The sequence below is a fragment of the Vigna umbellata genome, chromosome 7, assembly GCF_029865625.1.
Source record: "Vigna umbellata cultivar VRB3 chromosome 7, Vumbellata_1.0, whole genome shotgun sequence".
Taxonomy (NCBI): Eukaryota; Viridiplantae; Streptophyta; class Magnoliopsida; order Fabales; family Fabaceae; genus Vigna; species Vigna umbellata.
This window is the reverse complement of record NC_142171.1, coordinates 43,962,600-43,986,939: the sequence shown is the minus strand read 5'-3', so window position 1 is coordinate 43,986,939 and position 24,340 is coordinate 43,962,600. Positions and strand designations below refer to the sequence as shown.

The 24,340-nt window shown below is 34.3% G+C and overlaps 2 protein-coding genes and 1 non-coding gene across 3 annotated transcripts; 2 read left to right on the top strand and 1 right to left on the bottom strand.

Annotated features, from left to right (window-relative positions):
- Positions 1 to 2,309: 2,309 nt before the first annotated feature.
- On the bottom strand, positions 2,310 to 3,492 carry LOC124847715 (uncharacterized). Its single transcript, XM_088094917.1, has 2 exons — positions 3,017 to 3,492; positions 2,310 to 2,550 (listed from the first exon to the last, which is right to left on the bottom strand). The coding sequence occupies exons 1-2, from the start codon at positions 3,328 to 3,330 to the stop codon at positions 2,475 to 2,477; spliced, it is 390 nt and encodes a 129-aa protein (XP_087951043.1). The 5' UTR covers positions 3,331 to 3,492; the 3' UTR covers positions 2,310 to 2,474.
- A 2,656-nt stretch (positions 3,493 to 6,148) lies between these two features.
- Positions 6,149 to 6,222, top strand: TRNAN-GUU (transfer RNA asparagine (anticodon GUU)). Its single transcript has one exon. It is a non-coding gene; the product is annotated as a tRNA-Asn (tRNA).
- A 4,434-nt stretch (positions 6,223 to 10,656) lies between these two features.
- Positions 10,657 to 23,748, top strand: LOC124820316 (Zincin-like metalloproteases family protein). Its single transcript, XM_088094269.1, has 17 exons — positions 10,657 to 11,055; positions 11,183 to 11,350; positions 11,625 to 11,748; positions 12,208 to 12,284; positions 12,818 to 12,961; positions 13,051 to 13,281; positions 13,351 to 13,441; positions 13,754 to 13,875; positions 14,479 to 14,586; positions 14,675 to 14,920; positions 16,932 to 17,077; positions 20,899 to 21,016; positions 21,449 to 21,608; positions 21,699 to 21,730; positions 21,920 to 21,985; positions 23,321 to 23,392; positions 23,513 to 23,748. The coding sequence occupies exons 1-17, from the start codon at positions 10,672 to 10,674 to the stop codon at positions 23,594 to 23,596; spliced, it is 2,373 nt and encodes a 790-aa protein (XP_087950395.1). The 5' UTR covers positions 10,657 to 10,671; the 3' UTR covers positions 23,597 to 23,748.
- Positions 23,749 to 24,340: the final 592 nt, after the last annotated feature.

Genomic DNA, 24,340 nt, shown 5'->3' with positions numbered 1-24,340 from the left:
ACGGCCTCGGTTAGAACCTCAACCGAGGTAGTAGGATTTTTTTTTAATTCTTTTCAAACCCAGAACCCAGAATCCCAGGTTGAAAACGTTAAAAACGTTAAAAATGAAAGAAGTTAGATAAGAAAATTCATTCACTCTGTCACGCCAAACTTGATTCATTCGTTCATTCAAAAATCTAAAACAAAACAATCAAGAATTTCATAACAGAATCAAACAAGAAACAATATTACAACATAATGTGAAAATTGTCTCTACAGATGCAGTAGAATTCCATTCTCAGATGCAATATTACAGCAACAGAAAAAACTCAGAAAAACTCAGAAAAAACTCAGAGATGGATGAAACAGAAAGTCAGAGAAGCCAAATTTCTTCCTCTTCGCACATGGTGAAACAGAAAGCCAAGTTTCTCTGCAAACGCCTCTGCCCCGCCACCCCGACGAAGCCTTCACCGGCTTCTGTCCCGCATGCCTCTGCAAACACCTCGTCCTCCTCGACCCCAACAACAACAGCCTCCATCCACTGCCGCCGTCGCCGCCCTTAAAGCCCTCTTCCGCCCTAGAAACCCTAGAAGAAAAAGGAAACTTATTTTGGACCCATTGATCGGTGTAAATCAAAGTTTAATCGGTGGAAAATGTTTCTAACGGTGAAAACAAGGTTTTAATCGGTGGAATCGAAGGGAAATGGTGAAAAGGAGAAGAAACCCTAATAGAGGGTTTAGATCTATGAATGTTTGAGGGCAGAAGGCTTACCGTGACGATGAACGGCGACTTGCGGCAAGGGATGAACGCGGCTTGCGGCAAGGGTTGAACGACGGCTTGCGGCGTGCCCTGAGGTTGGGGTTTGGTGGAGAAGAGAAACTGGAGGCTAGAGAGCGAGAGGCGAGAGGGGAAAGGGCGAGAGGGCGAGAGGGGAACGGGCGAGAGGGCGAGAGGGCGATGGGCGAGAGGCGAGAGGCGAGAGGGCGAGAGGGGAGAGGGCGAGTGGCGAGAGGGAAGAGGGAAGAGGGGAAGAGGGAAGAGGGAAGAGGGCGAGAGGGTGAGAGGCAGAGGGCGCGCGAGAGTGCAGAGTGCCAAAGAGAAATTGGTTTTTTAACCTAGGGTATTGCCTCGGTTAAATTTAAACCGGTGCCTAATCTCAGAGTATTACCTCGGTCAAATTTTAACCGGTGCCTAAAGCCTTTCAGTCACAGGAAATTACCTCGGTTCGCCTTTTACTCGAGACAGTAAAGTTTATAGACATCGGTTAATATACAACCGAGGCATATAACTACACAATATTTACAAAAATACCACCGCGTTTTTATATACTTCGGTTTTAGTAAAACCGGGGTATATATAACGTGTTAAAAAGGGCTTTTTTTACTAGTGCGTGAACACTATGTCATTAACGATTTAGATGTCGTTATAGAAAATGATTAAATTGAACAAAAATTACGAAAAATGTGAAATACTCAAAAAAGTCGAATCTCACGTTAAACAAAATGGACAAAAATAATAATCAAAGAGATATTAAACTTAAAATAACTATACTTTATATTAGACTTACTTATCATTTATTATTTATAAACTAAATATAATTAATTTTATAAAATCAATATGTAACATTATATTATAATTATGTTAGATTTTTAATTTGGATATATCTTGATAAAAAGATAATTATTATTAAGTTAATTTAGTTGGGTTTACAAAATAAAATGAAAATTATAATGTTACGCTAACTTAATATATTATTTACAAAATAAAAAGAGAAAAATAAGAAAAAAAAAACAAAATAAGTAATATAATAAATGAATAAAGTATAAAACTGTTATGAGAGTTTATCACAAAATATGCGCGGAATTTTGATATTTTTTTAGTATATAAAGCTTTTCCATTAATAAATTAAATATTTTTTCTAAAAGTTAACCATTTATAATCATTTCTATGTACCTAGACAAGATTATAAACATTTTATAATTTAAAGAAAACACAGGGTGAAAAGAATCGGTTAGGTGGCCCTCATATTCTTTTTCTCCTTTTCATTTTTTTTCTTCTACAGCATGAGTTCCTAAGATTGTTCTTTTCGTTTCAATATACTTCTAATTTCATATCAGCGTCTGATTCTTGAAATAATTGTCCCTTTATGAGTTAGAGTAGCAAGAAAAACTGAAGTGAAGTGCAACTATGCTACCCAAAACCACAAAAAAGAAAGTAGAAAAGTTCAGATTTATGTACATGATAATTATCAATACCACTAGCATATTCTTTCTGTACATGTGAATAAATAAATATATACCCCACAACCACACCCCAATGACATGAGCAAAATCACAAACAAACAAGTTAACATGCTTGCCTCATTACAATTTTTCAAACGTATTACACATCTTCAAACAATTTCATTTCAGTTAAGAGTGTGGTGGCTTTTTGAAGCCACAATAAATATACCAACCATACATCATAGTCCTCATGCCTTCACTGTTAAAAAGGCATTTAAATTGCACACCCCAGAATCTGCATTCTTCTGTCTTCATAATCCAAAGAGAAAAATTCAATTGCAGAGCATCTCCTTTTTTCTCCTAATGAAAAATACCAAGGGGGTTTCTTAGTTGATAAAACATACTCTAGTTCACTGACTACAAACTGCCAGATGCGATAAAACACAGACAGCAAATTACTGCTTCATTGTTTTTGAAGAATCCCACCAGTAGAACAAAGCAGCACCACACATAGAACAATCAGAATTGAAGCAATCACAAGATTGCACAGTAAAGTAATATTAATGCATCTCAATCAGTACTACTGGTGGATCCAATATATATACAAAAAAGTTTTCAATTAAAAGAACTACGGTACTTTGACAAATGTGAATGAGATACACCATATACAATTTTGAAGAAGGAAGAACTTGTTTGTGCCATACACTACCTAAAAGATGGCATGTGTCAAAACAAAAGGGTCATTTCAATGTCCTTCTTTTCAATCCTAAACAGGTAAAAACCAGAGTTACATAAAATCAATGATGTAAATCCCACCTAACATCTTGCAACCCTGGTCTTGGTTCATCAAGATGGCAACCCTCATCGAAGTTCTGGGAGTAGCTAACAGGGTCATATTGAAATGATATAGGTTTGGATCTACACAAGGTCTTGCTCTCCCTCATGAACTTTCTGAGAATGTTCTTCCACCTTCTCACCCTCTTTCTGGGGCTGCTGCAGTAGTGGATTCTTGAGTACTGGAACTCGTTGTGGATTGGCAAGCACGAAGGGGACATCATGCACCCCGGCATGTATGAGGAACGCTGCACTGTCATTGTGAGATCCTTTTCCATTGGAGTGGAGTTTGACATGTTATCCTTCCTTTTGAGGTGTGTGTGTGTGTGTGTGAGTATATGCTTCTTTATCTTCTCAATTATTTTCTTTGGCTAAGAGTTGGTTTGAGGAGCCTATGGTGCCTTTAGGCTGTTACCATTTTTGCATAGTATCTTATGCTGTAAAAGGGTAACTCTCATTCAAAGTTTTCTTCTTCACAGCCTTTTTAAATGTGTGTTGGTTTAATCTGTCATTAATTATATCACATGGTACGTTGTCTTATTCTGGTTATAAATTGGAGTTAACAGTATGGATTAGAAAATAAGTAGCCGTATGTAAGTGACAAAAGAACAATCGGTGTAAGGTATAGAGCCAAATCTGAAAATCAATGAACTGAATTATTATTAGGAAATCGTCATATTACTATCAATTATTAGTTTGAAAAAATGAAACAGAGATATTGATTCCTTATTTTTTTAGGGTAAGAGACAGATATAACATCAATCACTAAAGATAAATAATATTTTCTTTTACTGAACTGAAACTTTCACCCAGTAAAGAGTAACACTGATATCTTTCAGCCCATGTTTTTGTACCCTGATTACATATTTAAGGGAGAAAAGATTATGAATTTGGGGTTAATGGATATTGCATAATACAAATTGGAAATACAAAACCATATCATGATAAAAGGGTAAGATAAAGATTTTCAATTTTCCAATCAATGTTAGAGAAAATGGGATTGATGAGGACATGCACCCGCCCTTTCTGAATGGAGGATTAGAGTAATGGAAAGGAGAGAAGAAAAAGACACAACATGAGCCAAGCAATTCTTTGGAATAATGTCTTTGTAAACCATTCAGTAACGGAAACATTCGAGAGAAACGGTGTGAAAGAAAAGGTAAAAAGAAATTAAGCGATGGCAAAAAGAGCAAGAAATGATGAGGATGGGGGCATGTGAATTTGGTACAATCACAGCTCCACAAACCACACCTAACGCTGTATTTGTGTGGGGACTTGGGAATCTGTCGTGTCTCTCTGACTCACCAAGGGCTGAACCAGAGGATAGTGTCGTTAGCTAAAAGAAAATTCAGCACCTCCCTTGGTCTTGGTGTCATTTTTTTCTAGCTTGCCTTAGTTAATCTATAGCTGGATTCCTTTTACATCTTAGTTCATCTTGCACACGTTAGACACATTTTAAAGTAATGATCTTGGTAAGGCTTAGAGTTTAAGACAAACTCAATTTTATAAAATCTATAAATTAATCATATTTATAATTAATATAGAACTTTCAATCCACTTTGTTGGGTCTATCAAGAAAAAGTTTATCTAGAAGACATAAACTCTAATGAAATCTGAATCTAATTACACAAAAGATTGACACCACTCTTTACTCAAAATCTTAAAAACAATAGATTAATGAGTCTTGTATAATGCTCTACTTACTCATTTATATCCGATGTAGGACTTAGACTCGACATTTAGATTCGCAACAATTTTTTATATTTAGTAATGTACATTTTAAATATGAAACTAATATTAATAAATAATGGAATATACCAGCCGCACTGTAATGTATAGAATAATAAACTTAACAAATACCAAATTTCATTAAAATATAATATAATCTTATTCAAATATAGAATTGAACTTTAAGTCCCTCAATCTTCCAAGACAAACCTGTAGAATAAGGTTTCTAAGACAAAACAAAAGAAAAAACTTTATATACAAGTTAATGACGGGAAAATCTTCAAGTATAACTACTAGTTAAATTTTTATTTTAGTCTTTAGGAACAGCATTTTTTATCCAGGGAAGTACTAGTGTATTTTATTTATTCCAGTTTACAAAGTTTAAGATTTTCATAGCAATCTTTGAAACTACTGTAGTCCCTTACCATGATAAAAAACAAAAACTGGTTTTAGTGGTTTGTGACATAGTAAGTATGAATGTAGTTGGATGCTTCAAATTTTGAATTTTTGTGTAGACTTACTGTCATGAGCAACGTAGAGAAGCATAAGGGTCATCTGGGGGGCTATAAGAATCTTATGCACATGTTGAATGTGGATCAGAAGATGGGAGCAGAAAGATTGTGAGCCCACATGCACTCACCTACTAAATGATAAATCCCTATCCCCTACTCTTGTTTCTTTCCACTGCCCCCCATTCAATCAACTTATTATAAAATTGAATCAGATCAAATGAAAAAGACATCGACAGCTATAAACAATTATGCACTATTATCTGCTTACAGAAAAAAAAGCTATAAAAAATTCATTATTTTCCTCAGAAAGTAAAGTTATTATACTTTATTGTTTATATACAGAGGAACGTAAAAGAACAATAAATGGAATAACTTTAAAAGCATATTCTATCTGGTCTCAAGTGATTTTGTTTTATTTTATTCACTATATTCTTCTTCACTGATTCATAGGTTAGACTCCTGTTTGGTGAAAATTTTAATGTAGGAGTTGCTTGATCAGTTTGTCCATGTTCCATAAATGGTTATCAGGTGTGTTTACCAGTAAAATGAATAGTGTGATGACAGTAAAAATCAATGAAGTATAGCTATATTGAACAAGTAAGAGATGGCTATGATGTAGGTTGTACATGAGGGACCCAAGAACAGGACACAACACATGAATTATGATTATGAACTTCCTCATCACAAGCCCTGTAAGCTGCAAAAATTTTCTTTTAAATGGCAGATAATGAAATTAAATTTATGCACCTGCAATTTTTTAATCTAATTCAAAAACTTCTACATATCCCATAAATCACATGAAGATGAAAACGAGAAAATGTGTTTATCCATATATTTTGTATATTATATTTATATCTGATAGCTTAATCAACAAGCTGGAATAGCTCAGTTGGTTAGAGCGTGTGGCTGTTAACCACAAGGTCGGAGGTTCAAGCCCTCCTTCTAGCGTTTTCTGGGTTTTAGGCACTTTTTTTTTCAATTTTCTTTTCTTGGGCCTATGTTGGGTGCTTATTGCTGTGAGGGTTATTCCTTATACCACCCACGTTATTTTCTGCATCATCATATTTTTTTAAATTTTAAAATTATTTTTTATATTTTAAAATATTCCTATATTTTATTTTTTTTCTTTATCGGATGTCAAAATCTATTAACGAAAAAATTCTTTAACAATGTGTCACATTCGTTGAGTTTTTTTGTTTTTAGTTTTTAGTTTTTTAATTTATTATATTTTAAATTAATATATAAATATTATTTAATTTTTTTAAAATTATTACTTAATTATTTATAAATTAATTTAATTTTATTTAATAAAACAATTATTATTAATTTAATTTTGTGTATTATTATTTAAATAATAATTAAAATATTTTTTTATAAATGTATTAAAATAGATGTGGCCACATCCGTTGAAGTTTTCTTTTTTTTTAGTTTTTAGTTTTTTAAATGTTTTGTATTTTAAATTAATATATAAATATTATTTAATTTTTTTAAAATTATTACTTAATTATTTATAAATTTATTTTATTTTATTTAACAAAATAATTACTATTAATTTAATTTATGTATTATTATTTAAATAATAATTAAAATATTTTTTAAAAATCTATTAAACGGATGTGCCACGTCCGTTGAAGTTTTCTTTTTTTTTTAATAAAAACAATAAACTAAAATATAAAATATGTAAAGTGATGTCAACATCCGTTCACGGATGTCAACATCCGTTGAAGGTGTAACGGATGTCAACATCCGTTGAAGGTGTAACGGATGTTGACATCTGTTTTATAGAAAGGGCAAATTAAGTATGGGGTGGTGCAGGGCATTTGGTGGTGGTGGAGGGAGCAACATACTCTATCGATGTATACATGGCCTTACCCCAATCTGAACGGGCTGTGTGATCTTGTTTTCTTTTTGCTGCTATTTTATTAGCTTCAGGTAACAAAAGAATATTATAATTTAAGTTTTCTTAAAATAGTTGAGTATTTTCACTTTTTAATTGTTTTAAAATATATAACTGTTTTCTTCTTTGTTTATATGAGATTTATTAACCAATCTATGCAAAAAAAATCTCATACTTGTCAATCCACACCATTCTTATTTTTTAGAGTTTATTTTTCATCCCTAGCAAATTAAACTTGAGTCTTGTCCACCAAATATTTATCGGTTGTATACAACAAATAACATAACCAAAACAATAATATAATATATAATAGAATTCAAAGAGATAAATAAATAATAACAAATATAAAGGAAAGTAAAAGAACTTGTAAGTTCAATTTTTCTACTGACATGCATTAACAAATATCTTTTTTTAATTTCTTCCTTCTCTTCAATTTGTAGAATCCTAAGTTTTCCACCATGTTTTATTCTTATTCGTTGAGATTAGATATAATAAATTGAATCTTATGTATTTTGTGATGTTAATGCATATGATTTTCCATTTCAGAGTTATTATTTGATTTCTATGCTTAATGCTTGTTGTGGTTTGATTACCCATGACTTGATTTGTGGTTCTTGATGTATTGAGAAGTGTGACTTGAACCTAGAACTGAAATTGAATACCTAATAGAACTTATATCTAGGGATAGAACATGATTCATTAGTAATCTTAAGACTTTTGAACTTAATGCATGGTTGCTTGTTGAAGATTCAAAGAATTGGAACTTGATGAGTTATCACATGCTCAAAGTTGTTAGGATAGGATTTAAATATGTCCGTGAGTTGATTTTGACAAGAATAAGAAATTGAGATGTTTGTTAATGCATGAGAATGAAGTGTTTGAACTATTGTCTCAACAAATTGTAAATACTCTATGTTACATTTCCTTGCACACCAACTGTTTGATAAAAATGTAAAAAGAGTTTATTGTGTTGTTGATATCTTTATGTCTAATTGAGTTGTGAATTGTGAGAGTTGTTAAGTGTTGCACAAGTCTCTTAGGAAGAGAAAAATATTTATCACTTGCTACGCTGCGACCGATGCACTTGCCATTGGTTTTACAGTCAATAATGTACACATATTTTTTTATTGATTTTTGTGTTTTCATTCAAATACATGATCTTAACAAATATAGTGGATTTCAAGAAGGAAAAATCTTCTTGACACTAGTTAACAACCTACTCTTAGGAATATTTTAGTTGTTAGAAAAGTTAATTTTTGTATTTATAAAGAAAGAGAGATAGAAAAGTAAAATAATGAGTGTAAAGTTTGTGTGAAATTTTGTTGGGTGAAAATAATACTACCTTTTTAAGAATCCTAACTTTTAATTCAAAGGGATTTGTTGAAGATTTCGTACAGGTGAGAGATTTTTGTGATGCAGTAGTAAGTTTTATTGTGAAGATTAAGATATAATGCAAAAGTTTCTAAATATTTAATATATTTTTTCAGTTTGTGTTTTATCTAAACATGGTTGATTTTGGTTATTAAATGGTTTAATAAGCTAAGATATGGTTGTTAATGATTTTTTTAATCATATTAAAAAATGAAGGACTTTATAGCCATAATGCATTTATAAGCTTACTTTCAATAAGAGATTATAAATATTTGTCACATGGAAAACAATTTTCTTGATTTTGGTAAAGCTACTAACATGAAGTACGGGAGAAAAAAAAGTTTTCTCTTAGTTATACATTTATGCTAATCATACACATTTCAGTTCCAAAATATTATATATTGATTAGTGATAGATTCTAAATGTATTTTTAAGTTCCACATTACATAGAAATGAGAAAGTTGAACATTATATAAGATAAGATTTTGGATTGAAGGTTGTGGGGTTTGTGTTTCATTGTTATTGTCTCCAATTAATTTTTACCTTTCGTTAGACTCATTAATTATATATTTGTCTAACACAAAAACAAAGAGATATTGATATAAGACTATATTATTAACCTAATATTAAATTTGGATAAATTTTGTTTGAGTAATATCTAAACACGAGATTTTGAATTTATTTTCTTTCTTTTTTTGACAAAAAAGCTTAAAAGCATTAGTTTCTTGATTTATGAAAGAGAAAGTTAACCTATAAAAAATATTAGACAAAAGTGTTTATATATGCATAAAGACGAAGACACAACGATTAAAAAAATCCTAGAATATATATGTTAAAGGTCTAGATTATGTGATATAAATTATTGATTATCTAGAAAAATACATCAACAACAAGATTTAATATTAATTGACTATGAACACATGTATATAAATAAATCAAAATATCAATTTTAATACACAAATTTTAATTATTTATCATTATATAGTATTTATCTTATACACAATACTTTTATTATTTATCTTGGTCAATGATATCAAACCCTATTTTGAATATAACATTTTAACACAATAATCTTTTACCTTTCTTTTTATACGGTATTCATCTGTTTCAATTTTCATAAAGTACGATCTCAATATTTAAAACAAGAGCTTCTTTTGTTTTAAATTGTCACTTGATTCAATTTTTTTTTACCTAAGACATTCTTGGATCAATGACTAATTTTGATGCACGACTTTACTTTACACTGATAGTGTCAACCCATGTAATTGATTTAGTACGAGGGTATGAAAAAAAAAACTAGTAATTTCATAGACAAGTTACTAAACCAAAAGAGAAAGGGATCATCACACACAACTGAAACTATACAAAATCCTTACCTATCACCACCATATTAGCATATTTCAAATGGAACAAAATGAGATACCAAAGTAAAATTAAGATGAACAACTTAATTTGAGCGAAATTCTTCCTTTTCATCATCTACTAATTAAAGGTCTAAAGAGAAAGGACAATAATCCAATCGATTTAAAGTAAGGCAAAAATATTGTTCTAAAAAAAAATAAAGTATAACTTATCTGATAAGCATCGAAACCCAATGAAATAAAATAAAATAAAAATTACTAAAAAAGTACTCTTTTACTTTAATCTCTCCTCATCACTTCATATTTTAGCAAAAACAACTATAAAAAAGGTTTCCAATAAATACCAATTCAACAAATGCATATTCAGCCTATTTTCTTAAAGTTCAAAACTTGTATATGTTCAAATTGCAATTTTTACGCGTAAAGTAAACTCGAAAACTCCTATATCACTCTTTCGAAAAGAATACATCTATAGTGAACAAAAGAAAAATCTCATCAACACCTACATTGAATCATAACAGGACACAAATATCAAAGGCAAAACCAACCAAAAGTAACTGTCGTAAGGGGTTTGACAAATTTAACTGACACAGGTTAAGGTACTCTGAATAAGAGTTGGATGTGAAACAGAATTGAATTACAAGAATAAAAGTAAAAATAGGAAATAGGAAATAGGAAATAGGAAAGTAAATACAAACAAAAGTGTTCCATACTAGATTTTTTTGACGAACCTGGACACAAAAATCATTGTATACAGAAACTCTCAAAATGAGACGCACAAGTCTATTAGGTACCCTTCTTATAGCAAACGTGCTCATGGCAACACGTCTCTCCCTTACTTTCTCTCGTTCCATTCCCCCATTACTCCTATCCCGCACTTCCTGTTCCATTTCAAACCTCAAACAATTCCCCAAATCCCATCCTTGTCCTCTCTGGTCTTCCTCATTCTCCTTCTGCCTCCATAGACTCCACAAGTCTACTTCTCCTCTTCGCGCTTCTTCTTCTTTTTCTTCTTCTCCCTTCATGGCTGCTTCTTCACCCAACGGCGTCATCGAAGACAACCCTCTTCTGCAAAACTTCGATTTCCCACCCTTCGATGTCGTCGAGCCCAAGCACGTGCGACCCGGAATTCGCGCTCTCCTCGGCGAGCTGGTAATTATAACAAGTTCGATACTTTTCTCTCATTTTGGATTCTCCGTCGGGATTCGGGAAATGGGTCGGGGCTGATTCGGGTTTTTGGGGCTGGTTTGCATGATGGGGTTTTTCGGGTTTTTGATAGGAACGTGAATTGGAAGATCTGGAACGAAATGTGGAACCGTCGTGGCCAAAGTTGGTGGAACCGTTGGAGAAGATAGTTGATCGGTTATCTGTTGTTTGGGGCATGGTCAATCATCTAAAGGCTGTTAAGGATAGTTCTGAGTTACGTTCTGCTATTGAAGATGTGCAGGTATTGCTTTTAAATTGAAAAATAAATAAATTGGGTGCTTTTTTTAATACGTATTTGGGTATTTTATATTCTGTTTTGTTTTTGTATTAGTATAATTGTTTTTTATACTGTCGGGTTGTAGTGTAACAATTTTTGAGATTTAGTATGTTTTGTTTGGTTGGCTTATAATACATGAGCCATGTTAGAATATGCTATTCAGCTTTTTATATTTGGAAAATGAAAACAGTAGCTTTGGTGTGCTAACGAGGATTGGTGGATTGCTTTCTGTTTGCAGGCAGAGAAGGTTAAGTTTCAGCTTAGACTGGGTCAAAGCAAGCCTATTTATAATGCGTTCAAAGCCATTCGAGAATCTCCTGATTGGCAGACACTTAGTGATGCTCGTAAGCGCATTGTTGAAAGTAAGTTATTGTGATATCTTATTGATATGTTGTTGTTGTGATGTGATTTTGTTTCAGTACTGCCATGCTTTTACGGTAAAAGTTGCTTGAAATTGCTGTCTGTATCCTAATACTTCTTTTCAGCTTATAGACTTTCATCTAATAAGGTGAAAGACGCAGGGTGTGAAGTTGGTGCAAAATTTTCTGACTTCTGAGTCTACTTAGTCTCCAATTTGATGCTGAGCTTTTTTGGTGCGAAAGAGTTGTCGCCGTCTTCTCTTTAGTGTTTGATTTGTGATATGTAATACCTGTGTGACATTGTCTGTCTTACACGTAGTTGAATACCTTGTATAATCTATACTCTAGGCCATGCTAAATCTCAGAATGTTGTTCCATTCACTGATCTCTCAATTTTAAACATGTATTATTTTGAGCCCATCATTTTACATTTAACTAATAAAAGAATGTGTGTCTTTGCAGGCCAAATAAAGGAGGCGGTTTTGAATGGAGTTTCCCTTGAAGATGATAAAAGAGAAAGTTTTAACAAAATTGAACAGGTGTGCTATTTTAACTACTAAACAAAATTGTAAACTATATCTTTTAGTCACACATGCTATTTGATTCCCATCGTTTAGGATTATCTACTAGGTTTTCTAATCTGGTTATATCTTGATCTTTGTTCTCTATTCTGTGGAAGCAACCATGCCTATCCTGTTCTCAGTCAAGGGTAGAAATGAAATCTTAATTATACATATTATGAAAATGTGAGTGACAAATAACATAATAGGCAACATGAACTTTGAAAATTGAGAAAGATCCAAATGCAGTATATGGATTTTGAACAGCACTTAGCAATCCGAATTTTATTAGCAGTACATATTTTTGGAAATTGAGAAGAGTGGAGGATTTTGCTTAATATCCCAACTCCAAATTAAACCAAGTAATAAATTTTTGATTAAATAATTCTTTTTGTGTGCTCAAATTCCAAAAGCATAGTGATCAGACTTCATAACTTAACAATATAATATTTCATGCACTGGTGCTTTTCTCTTAGTTATAATTTTATTTTCTCTCTGGATTTTATCCATAGGAACTGGAAAAGTTATCACAAAAGTTTGGGGAGAATGTTCTAGATGCAACAAAGAAGTTTGAAAAACTAATCACTGATAAGAAGGAAATTGAAGGATTACCTGCTACTGCACTTGGGTTGGCTGCACAAAGTGCAGTAACCAAGGTATATATATCTTACATGTTTTGTATTATTCTCAAGTTGTGACAATCAGTTATGTTTTTGAGTTTTGATTACTTAATGGGCAAATGCAGGGGCATGAAAATGCCACTGCTGAGAATGGGCCATGGGTAATTACATTGGATGCCCCTAGTTTTATTGCTGTTATGCAACATGCTCGCGACCGATCTTTGCGTGAGGAGATATATCGTGCATATGTGTCACGGGCATCTACTGGAGATTTGGATAATACAGAAATAATAAATCAAATTTTAAAGCTAAGGTTGGAAAAGGCCAAACTTCTCAACTACAATAACTATGCTGAGGTATGATTCATGTGCCATATTATGAACACAACCCAGTTGTAGGTTGCTTATGTATAAATCATATATCAGGTTAGCATGGCAACCAAAATGGCAACTGTTGATAAAGCCGAAGAACTTCTTGAAAAGCTTCGCAGAGCTTCCTGGGATCCTGCAGTGCAAGGTAGTGTGTATAAAATGTGTTTGTGATTGTGTTTGTATAAGACTTTGAGTTGTATATCCTTTTATTATATATTCATGAGGATAATGCATTGCATTTAAGCTTTCTAGAATTAGCCTTTCATTGTCGTTGAATATTCTAAAATAGCAAAAAGTAGATGTTGTTTTGGAAGGATTCTAAATGGCCAACTCATGATAGTTCTGACATATATGCACCATGGGAGACTGTATTGTCTATTTAAAATTTGTTTTTTTATATAGATGTGTCTCTTCCTTCAATCATGAAATAAGTTAGGTGTTGCATCTTTCTTTGCAGATATTGAAGACCTTAAGGAATTCTCCAAAAGTCAGGATGCATTAGAAGCTAGTGATTTGACTCATTGGGACATTACCTTTTGGAGTGAGAGGCTACGCGAGTCAAAATATGATATTAATGAGGTTTCTCTATTGCACTATCTCAGTTATGGTTTAGAAAGACAAAAAATAAATAAATTAAGAATGTTATATTAGAGAATTAAGAAATATAGAACGATTAGAAGAAAGATCTTCATTATTTAGTATCAAATACATTGTTCATGTATGGAATTACTCATGGAATCAATACTTTTTATACAACTATTTTATTATTAGCTGTTGAATTGTTATGATTTACAATAAGTTTGAATGCTTTTTTCCTATGGTAAAGTAACAAGAATATATCATCGGCCTGCAAAATATTTGACTGTTGTAAATTATCCATTGATGTTTGTTTTAAAATATTTAGATTGTTTAAAGTTTCATATTTCACAGTAAGGCTCATTGCACATTTTAAATTATCGAAGCTATTATTTGTATTCATGTCAATTGCCAAGAAGCGTTTATTCTTCTCACAGTCCTACCCTCTAATTACAGTTTATGGGTTGCTAATACTGGTTCACACCATTGACTAGTGTACCTGCTGTTTCAACAAGATTTAATTACTTTCAATTGTATGTCGTATTTTTATTGTAAACATTTTATTGGAGTTGGAAATGCTCATGCTTCTGCTTCTGTATGTCATAGGAAGAGCTGCGTCCCTTTTTCTCTCTGCCGAAGGTTATGGACGGTCTCTTTAAACTTGCAAACTCACTTTTTGGCATTGAAATTGAACCAGCTGATGGTGTAGCTCCGGTAAACTAGGTTCTTTTTTTGTTTAGCTATGATTCTTGTAGGAGAGCACCTATTTTAAACTTCCTGACACGTTATTATTGTTATTCAGGTCTGGAATAATGATGTCAAGTTCTTCCGTGTTAAGGATTCTTCTGGTAGGCCAATTGCGTATTTTTATTTTGATCCTTATAGTCGTCCTGCAGAAAAAAGACAAGGTGCATGGATGGATGAAGTCTTTGCTCGGAGTCGTGTATTATCACGTGATGGTACCTCAGCAAGGTTGCCCGTTGCTCACATGGTGTGCAATCAAACTCCTCCAGTAGGAAACAAGCCAAGTCTAATGACATTCCGTGAGGTAACCTCAATTTTATGTTGTGTCTGTCTATTTTATAACTTTTTGCTATGATTGTTATCTGTGAGGAAAAAAAAATTGCTTAAAAGCTAATTGAAACACTTCTTTCGTATTTGGATAAGTGATTTTTGGTTTGATTTCAGTTGACTGTATTCAGTCAAATTGTTGAAGTGAAGGCATTTATTGCAAAGCTTCCTCTTAAATAAGTGAAGGATTAACATCTATACTTCTGTACTAATATATAAAGAGGATACAAATTTCAATTACTGCTTTGGGTGTACACATTTTGTTGTACAATTTCACCATTACCGTTTTGGTAGCTGCTTTTATGTTATGATAACTATTTCACATTTTGTTGTACAATTTCACAATTTCACCTTACAGTAATGTCGATTCATAGGCACAACAATGCTTGTGTTTCCACTACTTTGTAATAATAAGTTTGTAATCATGAAAGTTAGCTTATTTTAGGGGTTAAAAAGGAAACAATTTGTTAGGGTATAAGGTGGGAGGTAATGAGAAGGAGAAGAAAGGTAGGAGGGAAGTGAGGCCGAACGGTATTGACCGTGAAGGCCGAACGGTGGAAGGCATGGAGAGGTTAGGCAGAACAGTGGGAGGCATGGGGAGGTTAGACCGAACGGTGGACAACGGGGAGCGACCAGGCCGATGGGAAGCAGAGAGAATATTCAGTATAAGTCAATTAGAGTAAATAAATATAGTATAAATTAATTAGAGTAAATAAATATAGTATAAGTTAATTAGAGTAAATAAATATATATTCAGGGAAATATTCAATATAAGATATTTATAATTAAGGATATATGCTAGGATAATATATGGGGAGATATTTATATTAAATATAGGGACATTTATATTAAATGCATATATATTCTAGGGAAATATTTAATAAGAGATGTGTGGGAATTAATTAGTATAAATAAAGTTAGAGTCTAGGGTTAATGGTAGGCTTTTGATTATTGAGCTTTTGACAATGATTTTTTTTTTCACAAAATAATTCTGTGCTAAACAAAGGCTTACTTTGGAAGCCCTCAGCCCTATTTATTCCGTATCCAAGATTCGGACTTTGGGTCACTTAATTAAGGGACACAAGTCACTACTACTTATGCTAACAATGTCAAATAAAATTTAAAAATCAACACTGTATCTTGATGGCAGTGCAATCAAAATATTCATAAATTAGTATGTAATGGAAAACAGAATATTTCCCGTCCATACTAAATTCGTAAAATTTAAAGGAAAATCTTGAAACATCTTGTTTGATTTGATATGGTGGACAAAGATAAAGCAATACTAAGTCTAAACTTTTCAAGGCTCTCATGTTTCTGCCAATTGTTAAACTAAGCAGTAGTTGCACCAGATGGCTGCTTATAATAATAATATAGAATGGCTGCAAGACCCCTTAGCTAAAGGTTAGTTTGAGAAAACCCCCAATATGTTCCGAACTCAACAACTTGATACCTGATTCTTATTGTGGGCTGCATACAAGTGAGGTTTAGGGGGAAAATGACCTGATTGGATAGTTTAGAATTGGGTTAGGTTGAGTTGGTTTTGGCATATTTTTGTTAACTACCCAACTGAAACGATACAAGTAAGTTAAAAATTATTAAAATTTGGCCTAACAAAATATAAACTGAGATACAATATATGTTTGAACAAATTTCTATGTACATCTGAGAAAGAAAAGAAAAAGAAAAAAATTGAAATGAATTTCTCTGTAAGTTAAAATTAAAGTATTTATAAATTAATTTGTTAAAGTCTATCATATAGTTTTTCTAAATTCTTATTTTCAATTTGTGAATTAGCTATTTTTAGCTTATGAAGGAGTTCATCTCATTTTTTTCTTATTTTTGTTTTGTAGCAGTGCTTATGATAAGTTTGTCCAAACAGGCCATATTTTGCATAGAATTTTGTGTATAGAATCGGCGGCAGTTACTAATCTATTCACCTATCTACAACATCGTGTGGTTTAAACTATCTTTTTCTTTTTTCTTAGGTGGAAACTGTCTTCCATGAATTTGGTCATGCACTTCAGCATATGCTTACCAAACAAGATGAGGGTCTCGTTGCTGGTATTAGAGGAATAGAGTGGGATGCTGTTGAATTACCTTCTCAGTTCATGGAAAACTGGTGTTACCACAGGTAAGTAAATATGTCCATGTGAGGTTATACCCTTGTCTTGGTCGGATGTTACTCTTGACCTTTCTTTTTTCATAACGAGAGTTAAGAAAGAACTTCTTGGTGTTATTCCCAACTGTATATAATTATTATTATTATTATTATATGCTTGATTCTCTTTTTTATCAATGTCTTATGAATAACTTTTGCCACATGTGCTGGAAAATTGATTCTTTCCAACTATCCATTATCCACATCAACATTGCTTGTTCTTGCTTTTAAATTCAACATTTCAACTGCTTTTCATTTCACCTTTATGCTTTGCATTCTTAGGCTTTTTGTTTTGAGCCAATCCCTTTATCAGTGGTACTCTCTGTTCATAAATTTGAAACAACAGTAGCTACTAGAAATCTGTCTAATAGACAAACGTGTATGCTTTTAAAAACCTTTCCATAAAAACGATTTTCACACTCAACCTGATTTACATCTAGTTCTTCTTTTAGTAACTCTTGAAAGGTTTCACTATTCTCATCAAATTGATTATAACAAGTATTCTTTACTGTTGGCTTTCATGAATACACCAGGTCACTCCTGAAAAAAAATTCTTAATCTCTTTAAGATTAAGAATGTCTAGTATACTTCAACAGTAAGCTGTTTCTGCCTTTCACGAGTACTCTTTAGTTATCACTCTTTGCTGTGAACAAAGATATGTTTGAATGAAATTTATAGGAAAAGTTCCTTTAGGGAGGATATACAAATAAACACTCTGTTAGGAATCCGAGAATAGGATCCTAACCGTATCTCTCGCTCACTGATATGCACTCTCGCACAACAGGAAGAATCAAATAATGGGTATATTATTCTATGAAATGAATAAAGAGAACATGTGTAAGATGAGGGCCTAACCCCTCTCACCAGGTGTTGACACCGGTCTATGCAAAGTATATGATTTTTCTGTCTAATCACAGTATAATGCGCTATTCCTTTTATACCCATACTTCCCGCCTTTTTCTAACTGCTAAGGCACTTTCTAACCCCTAACATTACCCCATCTCGAAGATCAACCTTGTCCCCAAGGTTGAATTTCGGAAACTGCTCTTGGATAGTAATTTTGTCTTCCCATGTCGCTCCCTCCACCCCTCCTTCATTCCATTCTATCAGCACTTGCTCTCTTATCTCCTCTTTTAGCTGCTGTTGTCTTCTATTCAAAATACGTATTGGCCAACAAGTCGGTCCCTCCATATGCATATCAGCTGGTAGCTCCCTCTCACGCCTTGGAGGTAAACCTTGGGGCTCTTGAAACACCTGCTGATATTTTTCCAGCACCTTCTCTAGCTCACTCCCCTGTTCCTTCATCAGCTCTTGTTTCTTCCCTTCTTCGCCAAGTATTTCCATTTGTGTTAACCCCCATATCACTGCAATTGTCCTCAGTGATTTTGAGCAGCACTTCTGGTGATATTATTTCCCGAGCCAAAGTCGGGTCCCCTCTGATCGTCACTTCCTGTCCTCCTTGTTGGAATGTCATGGTTACGTTGCCCCAGTTCGTCACTACTTCCCCCAACTTAGCCAACCATTCCACCCCTAGGATCAAGTCTACACCTCCTGAATCGAAGACATAATATTGCTCTGTAACTTCGATTGCTCCCATCTGTAATACTACCCCTCTACAACAGCCTTGGGTCTGTTTCCTCTGTCCATCCCCCAAACAGACTGGATGAGTCTGGCCTTTATCCACCTCCAATTGAAGCTCTTCAACCAACACTTTGGATATAAAGTTGTGGCTAGCGCCACTGTCAACCATGATCAACACCACCCTGTCTCCCACAGTCCCTTGAAGTTTCATGGTTCTCGGTTGGGTCAAACCTCCTGCAGAAAAGAAAGATAACTCTAGCCGCTTGTACTCCACCTCTACCTCTGTTTCTCCAGGGTCTTCCTCCTCATCCTCACCCAAAATCATCACCCTCAAGCTGCGTTTCGGACAATGGTGACCAAGGCCAAACTGCCCCCACACCTGAAACAACGTCCTTCTTCCCGTCTCTTGAGATACTCATGATAGGGAAGGTTTCACACTCCTTTTCCCATGGTGTTGTTCCCCGTAGCACTCGCACCCCTCCCCGCAACATTCCCTGAGTTGCCTTCTCTTCCCCCAGAACCTACGCTCTCTGTGCTGGCTGTCCGCCCCTCCTGATTGCGCATCGGTTCCACTCGGGTTATCGTCCCCGACGTTCGTCCCCCCGATACCTGTGGTCGATTCGCGCCTCCACCCCAGGTCTCCGCCCCTCCCGGTAGGACCTCCACATCTCTCGCGATTCGCATCACTGTCAATAATTCTTGCGGATCATGGGTCGCACTCGACTCCTCATGTCATCCTGTAAACCCCCGAGGAAATAGCCTAGAAGTTGTTCGTCCGTCACCCCGCTCGTTTGCCCTACCAAAATTTTGAAGTCTCGGATGTACTCGTCAACCGTTCCAGTCTGACGGTTCGTCACTAACCTTTCCAAGATCAAGCCCCGGTTACTTTCCCCAAATCTTCCGATCATCGAACATTTCAGCCCTTCCCAAGTGTGGTTTTTCGCCTTTTCCCGCCAGAATCGATACCAATAGCCAGCGCTCCCTTCCATGCTGACATATGCGATTTTGACCTTCTCTTCCTCCGTCACTCCCTGTAATTTGAAGAAACGCTCCGCCCGGTTGATCCAGTTCAGAGGATCCACTCCTTCAAATACGGGAAGTTCCACCTTCTTTCTGCAATTGAATTGTCCCTCCGTTCGATCCGTCTCAAGTCCTCCATTCTCACCCTCTCGCCTCGTCCTCCGGTTGCCGTTCACGGATGCTTGACTCCCATCCGATCCACCTTCGTGGTCACGATTGCGATTTCCCAACATCCGCATGATTTCCTGAAGATCTTGGCGAATGGCCGCTGAATCTTGTCTTATCGCCACGTTTTCAGCTTCAATCCATCTACTACAATTTCTATCGCTTCGAGCTGGTTCTCCATCATGTTTAGGCGTCCTTTGTTTCTTCCCTTCATTTCTCCGATCTCTCTCCACAAGGATCCGGCAGGTCGGCCTACTTTGTTAGGAATCCAAGAATAGGATCCTAACTGTATCTCTCGCTCACTGATACGCATCTCGCACAAAAGAAAGAATCAAATAATGGGTATATTATTCTATGAAATGAATAAAGAGAACATGTGTAAGACGAGGGTCTAACCCCTCTCACCAGGTGTTGACACCGGTCTATACAAAGTATTTGATTTTTCTGTCTAATCACAGTATAATGCGCTATTCCTTTTATACCCATACTTCCCGCCTTTTTCTAACTGCTAAGGCACTTTCTAACGCCTATCACACTCCTTATGAGAATCTCACGTCCCTTGGTGACGAATATTACAATTTTTTTTTCTTCAAGTCTACAAGGTTGAGTAAACAGCTAGCTTTTTACATCTGTATGCTCACACACAACTTTTGAAGTTCTTTTGCATGAAAAAGATAGTTTATTTTGACTGTTCTTGTTCTTCATGCAACTGAGTTTCGCCTTTTACAGAATGTTCATGCTTGTAACTGTTGTCTGCTGTTCTTGAGCATAAAAAGTCAAATAACACATGAAGTTCTGTTTGCAATTAATTAAATTGGTGAATTCTTGTTTATCTTGTAACTTTAATATATCTTAATCAAACATTAGTACCTCAATTAATCTTATTTGTTATCATCAAAGCAGTTAATGGACGAGCTGTATGATATGACTAGACTGTTCGAGTTCAAGTCTTGCAAAATTAACATTACAGTTTTTGAATAAAAAAACATCAGGTATTTTGTGTTTATGATATTTCGTTTTTACTATAGAGAAACATTAATGGGCATTGCAAAGCATTTTGAAACTGGTGAGAGTCTCCCTGAAGAAGTATATTTGAAGCTTGTTGCTGCTAGGACTTTTCGAGCTGGCTCTCTAAGTCTTCGACAGGTCAGTGTGAATGTAATGGTTGGTTATTCCTTTTTGTAATTTTGAAGTTGCGGATGTTACTCTCCTTAACTTTTCAATCAAAGCTGAACTACTTCATTTCTAATTCAGAACTTTATTATGTGGTAACTAGTTTGTTCATGTGGGTTTGGTGGTCTAAAAGTGGTCTGCCTCAGTATAGGTTAATTTGGGACCTCCCATCCCTTATTCCATATTCATTTACATAAATATAGTGCTTTGGCAACCCTGCATCCCGAAAAAGTAAAATCTGCACCATGGCTTTACTATATTGACTTTTCTGTCTGGCTTAAATATTCTGTTAATTGATCCTAGTATTTTATTTATCAATGCTAATTGTGTCCTTAGTTTCTTGTATCGTTAAAATATGCATTTTCCCATGATGTCTTCTAATCTGTCTATAAATATAATGTGCAGTTAAAATTCGCAAGTCTAGATCTGGAACTTCATACAAAATATGTTCCTGGGGGACCCGAGTCCATCTATGATGTTGACCGCAGAGTTTCTGAGAAAACTCAAGTGATTCCTCCATTACCAGAGGACAGGTTCCTTTGCAGCTTTAGCCATATATTTGCAGGTTTGCTGCACTTCTTGTTTCTCTATGTAGTTGGTAATTATGCAAGTGTCTCAACAAAAAAAAATGATTTTTGGGGTTTCCATTTGTTAGGTGGATATGCAGCTGGATACTATAGCTACAAGGTATATTCCGCATTGCTTTAATGTTGATTAACATTTCTTATGTCTTGAGGATCTCTTTTGAATGTGTTTTCCACTCCTTTTCTTTTATGATTGTGGTAGACTCCCTTTTCCCCTATAGAAATATCCCTGTCCTCCAATGAATGGAGACAGAGCTATTTGTTTTTTATGGTAAATTTGTCTGTTATGCAGTGGGCTGAGGTGCTGTCTGCAGATGCTTTCTCAGCATTTGAGGATGCTGGATTGGATAATGACAAGGTACGTTTCTTTTTTCTGTGCGGGATGGAGGACCTATACTGTTAATATTGTTGCACTTTACTGTTTATGGACTTGCCTTTGTCTTTAATGAACAAAATCCTTTCCATGTTTAATACTCCTGATTAGTAGTATGAGAATAGGAGGAAGAAAGTGGAAATAGGGAGTGTGAAAATAATTGTTGTTTGGTTGAACGGAAATAGAGTGAAAATAGGATGGAGTCCAAAACTAACCTTTTTACTCTGTTTTTTACATATTTTCATTCATCTTTCTATCTTTCCTTATTATTCCTTATTTTTCTCATATTTCCATCTGCCATTTTTATTTCTATCCAATCTATTTCTTTTTTTTTTTACCAAACAAACCCTAAGAGGACGCCATCATTTTCCTCCCCAGAGGACTGGTTTGACATAATCTGCTCCTTGAAATATTGGTGAGATGGACTTTTAGTCTTCTAAAGAAATTTGACGTCAATTTAGTCCCAAGGGAAATTTTGATGTTACTTCCCGCAGTTGGAGGACGATAGTGATTTCAGTTATTTTTCAAATGACCATAGTGTGATAATGGAATCTTAAAATGAATTTTAATTTGTAATTTATTAAACTAGTAGCACTGTTGAGACATCTATGGATTTATGTATGCCTCTGGATGTGGCATTACAATGGACAACCACATTTCATGAAGTTACTACTGGTCAAATTAGCAGTGTTTATCCTACGTTCTAGTGTATAACAATATACAATGCAAAGGTTGAGTTTTGTTGCCCTGGTTTTGTTTTTTGTCTTGTGGTTTTGCTTTCCCTTCTATTGTAAAAGAGGAAAAATATATCATTCCGCTTTCTGAAAAACGATACTTCAGCCATACTTGATTTTGCTCACCTTTGTTGTCATACATGTTACTTGCAACTTGGTATTGGTATATATATTTATTTTTCAACTCCCCTTGCCTTCCTGCTTCTTTCTTATCAGTTAGTGATCATATGACTCAAACCCAAACTATCACTGATGGTTTAGTGTTTATGATAATAAGGTTAAATTACTCATTCAGTGACTACAGTTGAACAATATATCTTTTATATTTTCTATACTTGAAAATAATTTATTTTAGTGTCTATACACACTATTTTTAATCTCTTTTAGTTCCTACGATTAGAATCAATGATTTTTGAATATAGGGTTTAAAAGATACAATTTATAAAACTATTAAGATGAGAATTAAATGAATATTAGTGTTTCTAATAATGATGTCCATTGAGTCCTCAACATGGAGCCTAGATGGGCAAATTTGTTTCTCCTTGGCCTATGATTCTTACATGTTTGAGTTTGATTATATGCACAGGCTGTTAAAGAAACGGGGCACAGGTTCCGGGAGACCATTCTTGCTCTTGGAGGTGGCAAGGAACCACTGGATGTAAGACAATTTCTTTTGTCGACTGTCATAAGACAGTTCAATGTGTTGTTGATTATGGCTATACTATTCCTGTTCACCTAATGTGTTGAACATGTAATAACGGTGGTGTGGTGTATGCAGGTTTTTGTGCAATTCCGTGGCCGAGAACCAACACCAGATGCATTGCTTAGGCACAATGGCCTATTACCAGTTGCAGCTTCATGATAGAGTTGCCACTTTTATACTTAATATAAATGGGACTCAATTACGGAAAGAAAAAAAGGGAATCGTACTTTTTTCATTTATAGTTTTTCTTACTCTTTTGAGTTTGCTTTTACGACACTGGAATTTAAATTTGAAAAATGATTATTCTGCCATTTACATTTCAACAACATCCCCTTATGATTTATGGTTTATTCGCTTTCTGAAATAAAAGTCGACGAAAGAGCGTGAGAAAAACAAGTAGAAAGAAAAATAGCAGTACGAAGACTGACATAGAAGTACAGAATTGCACTTTTTCTCTTGGTATCTTTCCAATTTCAATCGGAAAATTTTAGGGGGACTGATCTTTTTATTTTTTAAACTTTCCTTTCTATCTTTTCAAACTACCAAACATTATTAAATTTTGTGTGGTTAATGTATAACAAAATTACATTTTTGATCAATTAAAATAATAAAAAGTATAATTGTCAATTACAGTAGTAAAGGAAATTTGCTAGAATTTTTCGACTTAAACCAACAATATCTACCCAGGAAGAAAAGGTTTTTCTTCTTTACCCTCTTACCAAAAAATTAAATTACAAATTGTTCTTTTGGAGTTTTCAAACTTTATTCACTCTTTCTGAAAAAACAGTATTGAAACTTTAAGGGTTTATAGAGACATTCAAGAACATGCAATAAGATTTATCATCTAAAATGAAATTTAATGATTCTGAGAATGAATTAGATTACATGGTGTTTGAGAATGAA